Source organism: Sinocyclocheilus anshuiensis, unplaced genomic scaffold, assembly GCF_001515605.1.
Source record: "Sinocyclocheilus anshuiensis isolate Anshui unplaced genomic scaffold, SAMN03320099.WGS_v1.1 scaffold42, whole genome shotgun sequence".
Lineage (NCBI taxonomy): Eukaryota > Metazoa > Chordata > Actinopteri > Cypriniformes > Cyprinidae > Sinocyclocheilus > Sinocyclocheilus anshuiensis.
This window is the reverse complement of record NW_015546057.1, coordinates 63,189-70,499: the sequence shown is the minus strand read 5'-3', so window position 1 is coordinate 70,499 and position 7,311 is coordinate 63,189. Positions and strand designations below refer to the sequence as shown.

The 7,311-nt window shown below is 39.6% G+C and overlaps 1 protein-coding gene across 1 annotated transcript in view; it reads left to right on the top strand.

Moving 5' to 3' along the window:
• LOC107699334 (copine-5) overlaps positions 1 to 4,452 on the top strand; it is a 197,210-nt gene extending 192,758 nt beyond the window's left edge. The window contains exons 19-20 of the mRNA XM_016500558.1: positions 1,559 to 1,632; positions 4,194 to 4,452. Coding sequence (XP_016356044.1) covers positions 1,559 to 1,632; positions 4,194 to 4,382 — 263 coding nt within the window. The 3' untranslated portion in view covers positions 4,383 to 4,452. The remainder of the gene's footprint in view (positions 1 to 1,558; positions 1,633 to 4,193) is intronic.
• Positions 4,453 to 7,311: the final 2,859 nt, after the last annotated feature.

Genomic DNA, 7,311 nt, shown 5'->3' with positions numbered 1-7,311 from the left:
CAACTCCACTAGCTCCTCATATTGGGGCGATTGAGGGGGCGAAACCTCTTCGACGTCCTCCACGTCAACCTCCTCGGAGGAAGACAGGAGGAGCGCCGAGCCCTCACCCCGGGAGGAAGTAGCCGCAGAACGGGCTTCCGAACCCAGAGATCGAGCGCTGGATCTGGTGGGTGAGGAAGGAGATAGGGACTCGCTCGTCCCCATTCCCTCCGCCAGATCCAACTGCGAACCCCACGAATGCAGCCGCCGCTCCGACTCGACGGAAGTGGGGCCAGCACCGCGAGGAACGCTGGCGAAGGCTCCCTCCTCAAAGAGAGCCCTCCGGGAGCGAAGCGTACGCAGTGGGAGGCGCTCGCAAAGCGGGCAGCCGGCCCCCTCAAGAGCCGACTCTGCGTGGCACGTGCTTTTATAGCTTCCTGGTCATGACGTCACCTGCCTGTGACGTCCTGCTCAGCTATTGGACTGATTTCACATGTGATTGAGAGCGTGGTCACAGAAGGCGTTCCCCTAGCGTTTTCTGACGCAGCTCGAGTTCCTGAAGAGGAACTTTATATATAATGCATAATAAAATATTTAATGCAGTCATTATGGCTTGTAATGTACCTAATAATGTATCGTATGATCTTATGAATAATAGTAACCACAGTTATAATACATTATAATGCTTTCTATTCATTGTTACACCTTTAGAATGTATAACACAAAACATGACAAACAAACTTTCAAATATTATAATGCATTTTAACTTTGGTTTACAATTATTTATGAAAAAATATAATGCATTGCAATGTACATTATAAATACCTTTATAATGCACTATTCATAAAAGCTTCAAGTAAAATTTTACCACATGCCCTTAATACCAGCTTAGTGCCCCTGAAGCCGTTTATAGCAATTAGTCAAAGAAGTGCTTTGATAGCAATTAACAGGGTTGTTTTTTCTCGGCTGTGTGCGCAGTACAGATAATCTAGAGATCATTTAAAGAGACCTGGTTTGGGCTAATCACAGAGCGAGAAGTAATTATCAGCTATATTGCATGGGAATTATTAAGCACATACTATCATGTCAGGGCATGTAGTGATCTGTCAGAACACTCAGGAAGTTGAGAGAGACTTTGATCGATATTGAAATAGGGCTTCCTCCTAGAATAACAACATACCTCACATGCGCAGAGGTGGAAGATGAGCTCCTGTCGGATGAGGTGAGCAGGTCATGTGGAGAGGGCCTGTTGTTTTAGAAGACTGTAATGGAATTCTCTATGTGCATTCTAGTTACAGAGACCAATTATATTCGGCTGGTGCCAAAGCAGTAACTGATGATGAAGGAAATGATGGCCCTAGAAGTTTTGAGACCCAAAATGACTTTTTCAGCTGAATGTTTCACTGTGAATACAATAAAAAGAGTAGTTCAAAAGATGTTGTCATTATTTACACACCTTTATATCATTTTAAAACGGCATTCATTAAAATCAAAATAAGTGTAATATTTAATTGTTATTTAAATACATGTATAAGCACAGGTCCAGTGATGTACTTGTACTTCCTGTCTTTTCCCGCAGCTATGGTTGAGTTGGATGGTGATGACATCAGGATTTCGTCAAGAGGAAAATTAGCGGAGCGAGACATTGTCCAGGTGAAATCAGTAGTAGTCTGCTTTTATTAATACAAGCAATGCTCTTTCAAAGCCTGTTTAAACCACAAGTATGCTATGTTAACGTTCAGATTTTAAATAGCTGTGACTTGTCGCCCCGTGTCTCTTTCTTTCAGCAATCAAATCCATTAAGCATGAGAATTTTAATTACTAATTCAGTCACCGTGGAATCAAGCCCTCGTGTAACAGCTCCACACCATAACCCACATTATTATAAAGCAATTCATTATGCAGGTCCCCTATGAATGCACCCTGTCATTAGTAGTAATAAGAACATCTCAGGCTACTGAGTCACAGACAGCAAGCGAAGTGAAGAGAATTCACTCTTGAGGCACTGTTTAATTTGTTTTACTCAGGAGGTAAAGATAAGTATATTTTGGGACATGTTGTCTTTTCCTATTGTGGATGCACAAATGGAAGAAAGATGAATGTTTGAATAGATGCTTGAAATGATCAATGGTTGACCTAATACATAGGCGATAGATGGATGAATTGATATGGAAAGGATGTATTATTGTAGGAAAGGATAAATAAATGGAGGATGGATGAGGAAGAATGCAAGAATGCATTGGGTGGGTGGATGGATGGATGGATGGTTGGTTGGATGGATGCATTGGGTGGGTGGGTGGATGGATGGGGAAGAATGCATTAGGTGGATGGATGGATAGATGGCTGGATGAAAGGCTAAAAATTAAGGGATGGCTGGGGAAGAGTGCATTGGGTGGATGGATGCATTGGGTGGGTGGATGGATTGATGGATGGACGGATGGGTAAGAATGCATTAGGTGGATGGATGGATGGATGAAAGGCCAAAAATTAAGGGATGGATGGGTATGTATTGACACAAATTTCAAATGATTTTCAACTGTCGCTTTGTCGCGTCCAGTGTACTAGACAGGCGCAGACACAGTGTTTCTCACCTATCGAGAAGAAACAAAGCAACCTCGGCATCTGATCGCAGGCCTTCCACTCCTTGAGTTCTCTCCAGTGCTGCAAAGCTGATCCGATATTTACACGGGTCCTACTTCTTGCCTTATTGCCTGAAGCCTTCTTTTGTTATGCAGAGGATGTTCCTCTTTTGTTTTTTATCTGTATTGTTCTGTCGCTCGGCTCGCTAATGTCAGTCCTGTGAACTGAAAGCTCTCTCCTCCACATCATGAGTAGACACGCCCCTTACTGCTGATTGGCTACAAGTTTGTTTTGCTAGTCAGCCCGATGATGATAGATAGATGGGAAAGAATGCATTGGGTGGATAGATGGATGAAAGGCCAAAAATGAAGGGATGGATGGGGAAGAGTGCATTGGGTGGGTGGATGGATGGGGAAGAATGCATTAGGTGGATGGATGGATAGATGGCTGGATGAAAGGCTAAAAATTAAGGGATGGCTGGGTAAGAATGCATTAGGTGCATAGATAGATAGATGGATGGATGGATGGATGAAAGGCCAAAAATTAAGGGATGGATGGGTAAGAATGCATTGGGTGGATGGATGGGGAGGAATGCTTTAGGTGGATGGATGGATAAAAGGCCAAAAGATGGATGGATGAAAGGCCAAAAATTAAGGGATGGATGGGTAAGAATGCATTGGGTGGATGGATGGGGAGGAATGCATTAGATGGATAGATGGATGCAAGGGGAAGAATGTATTAGGTGAATGAATGGATGGATGAATGGATGAAAGACCAAAAAGTAATGGATGGATATATGAATGGGGAAGAATACATTAGGTGCATGGATGGATGGATGGATGGATGGATGAATTAATGAATATGGGTTGGATTAAGGGCTGGATGGTGGTGGATTTTATTGGTGGATGGATGAATAATTGGGGTTAGATGATTGAACTGGGGAAGGAAGGTGCATTGATGATATAAATATGAATGAATATCATTCATATTTATTTATATCATCAATGCACCTTCCATCCCCATGGTTGGTCTGAAGATGTGGATGAATGGAGGAATTAACAAATAGAGGCATGGATGATGGGGCAAAATTTGAGAAATGGATGAATAACTGGAATGAAAGGTGGACTTACAGGTGTGCCACAAGATGACTTAAAATTAATATATTAATAAATAGTGCAGTGTATTAATAGTTTCAATTTACATCTTAATGTAACACAAGCATAAGCAAATATACACTACTGACAGACAAGTGACAGACAAGACATCTATTTGTAAGATTTCAAGTAAATGTTTTTCTTTTAAACATTCCATTCATCTAAAAATGTAGTTTCCACAATATATATATATATATATATATATATATATATATAAAATAAGCAGCAAAAACTGTTTTCAACATTCATAATAATAAGAAAGATCGTAATATTTTAATTAATAATTGAGCACCAACAATAACTGAGGACCAGATCAGCATATTAGAATGATTTCTGAAGAATCACTGAGTAAAAACTCTTATATTGAGGGGCCTTTGAATATTGTGTTGGACAACATGGGGATTTGAATCAAAAAGGTTAAGAAGCCCTATATAAGTGGATGGATGAATAAATGTGCACGTTGCTTCCTGCCCCTTACAGTTTGTGCCATTCCGGGATTACATGGACCGGACGGGAAACCACGTGTTGAGTATGGCGCGACTGGCCAAAGACGTTCTGGCTGAAATTCCCGACCAGTTAATTTCTTACATGAAGAGCCGGGGAATCAAACCCAATCCAGCGCCACCTCCGTACACACCACCAGGACACACACACCACACACAGATCTGAGCGCACGCTCCCAAACCTGCTTTAACACAACAGCTCCTCTCCTTGGAGTCATGGGGTAGCTGTACTGGAGCTTTTAGGGTTTAGCTCCCAGCGTTACCTCAAAGTGTCTCGGTACAGTGGCGTTTCTGTTTGTGCCATTTATATTTTCTGCCCGTTCATTTTTTTTCTTCAGAAGGATGGTGTGATCCACGAATCTGACCCAAGGGCAGCTTTTTTGTTTGTTTTGTTTAAAAATATCTATATCTTGGCCTGTGACTGTTTCTTATTTTGTGGATTAGTTGACAAGAGGACGAAGAGCAGGAGGAGGGAGGAGGATGTTTGTGGTTTCAACTTGTGCCTGTCTGTGACTGTCTCAGTGTACCAGGCAGGACAAGTGTGCCCTAATCTGACATTTGACCTTACTCCACATTGGTATACTAGAGTGTGCGCTTTACAGTGACGTTTTTTAGATTTGTATCGCTTTCATTTCGTATCAGATCAGGCCTGTGTCCATTTGGGTTTATTATGTTAAGCATTGCTTGTGCAAAAATGTTATTTGATTCTCTGTCTTTATCCATTATGATTTAGGAAAGCATGCATGCGTGAGAAGAGGCTAAATTAATCATTTTGTTTCCTATTCATGAATGGTGTGATGAGAGAAGTACTATTTTCCCACAGTTTCACACATGGCACCTGCCTAAAGTGACTGTAGAAGAACAACTTTTCAATAATCAGCATTACCCTCACTCATGATAGATAGAATAGATCAGGGCCATTTTGGCCGACCCTGCGTAAGTGCAGCACAGCCGATATGGGTCCTCTCTCCCTCTCAGGCAGAAATGAGGCCTGGAGTGTGCTCAGAATGGTGTCACCCACTCAACCGTAGTTCATTCACCAATTCAATTTTGTCAAGAGACTTTTAATCAAATAAGAGTGCCTGATGTATCTGTACTCTGCCAGTATAGGGCTGAATGGAGGAGCTTGTGTAATTGAGCACATTACAGTCCTGTCTGGGTATAATAACCATGAGCATTTAGCGCTGTGACTGTGTATGGGGTGTTCATTACCTCCAGATGTATTTCTGCCAACCCATAAGGCTTTGACAGAGCATCAAAGCATCAGAGGCTTTTCATCCCCCAGATGTTGTTAATGTATTTTATTCTCTCTATTTTAAAATTCAAAATAATGTTGTTGTTTTTTTCAATTTAAATCAGTTGATTAATTGATTTGTATTTATTCCACACAATATTATTTTTTTTATTTAATGCTTTCATGATTTGTCAGATATTATTTTTAAAATAAATTATGATCTTTTTACACACGATATACTATATTAATACTACATTGTCCTTCTTCATGTCATTAATGAGTTTTATTCTGTATATTTGTGTGTTTATCCACCTTGTTTTTATTTTATTTTTTTCAGGTTTAAATCAGTTGACTTTCTTCAGATTAATCCATTTTTATTTTATTTTATTTTATTATTTTATTTTAGAATAAATTATTGGATTTTACTCACCATATACCACATTAATAAAAATTCACTTTTCCTTTCCATTTTACCCAAGATGTCATTAATGCACTTTATTCTGTCTATTTGTGTGTTTATCCACCTAAATTTGTAATTCTAAATAATGTTTAGTTCAGATTTAAATCAGTTGATTTTCTTAGGTTGAATTGTATTTATTGCACACACTATTATTGCTTTTTTTGTATTCTATGTTTTTGCTATTTAAGTAAATTATAAAATAAATAAATTATAGGATTTTTACACACCGTATGCCACATTAGTAAATATCCTGCCCTCAAGATAATCACTGGAAAGATTGTTGCTTTTAAAAAACAAAAAAAACAAGTTGATAAACCTTTATCCCAAATGATTCCATGAAAATGCCAGTGAGATCACTGAAACCAGTTTAACTATGCATGTCATCAAATGATTTTACTACGCAGAGGCTTGGTAGACTATCATTACAGAAATCAATCCAATGTGGGGAACATTTTCTAAATCGACCGTTTTAGGATATTTTAATGCAACACTAACACTTTGTATTACAAAACAGTTTTACACTTAACACAGAGTCTAACTGCCTCATTTTGGTTTGGAAAAACAACAAAACAGTATAACTATACTCAAAAGCGTCGATGTTTACACTGCTGCAGTTTCCCCAAAGAAGGTCCAGAGATCATCTTGGGAACCATTGATGTCGGATGAATAGGATGTTGCGAAACTAATTGTATTCGTCCATTTCAATGCCTTCAAATTAATAACCTTTTCTCAGTAGCAACCCCACACTATTCAGTCTGTTCATCAGTTCTTTGTCATTTGTGAAGTCAGTGACATCAATTCCTTTTTTTTTTTCAGGTAGGAACGTCATTGTTCATTTAATATCTGATCAAAAGCTTGGATCTACTGAATTAGCACAGAGGAGATTTGCCCTGTGAGTTTATCTAGAAAAGCACACAAAGGAGGTTCAAGCTTTTTGCATATTCCATAGTGAGAAATTTGATAGCGATGCAAACATCGTCACTGCTGTCCAAAGCTAATACTTCTGAAGATCTAGGGCATATTTACAGTATAAGTCATGTACACTCTCAGAAAAAAAAAAAAAAAGTTACAAAAGCTATCACTTAAAAAGCCTACCTTTTCAAAAGGTATAAATATGTACCATTTAGGTACTAATAGGTACCAATGCAGGGACGCGGGAAGTAGGGGTGCTGAGGGGGCTGCAGGACGTGAAGCTAGCCTGTGGTATCAGACATGAACTGTACAGAATGCGAACAAGATTAACTTTAATACAAGGAGATAATGGCGCAAAAGCGAATATCAGATTTTTTGAAATGCCCATCCCAGCAAAAACTTTCCAAAATCGCCATCCAAACAACACCAGCCCCAGCACCGACGTAAGTGAACCAGCCCCCACCAAATCCCCCCCCCCCTTCACCCAAC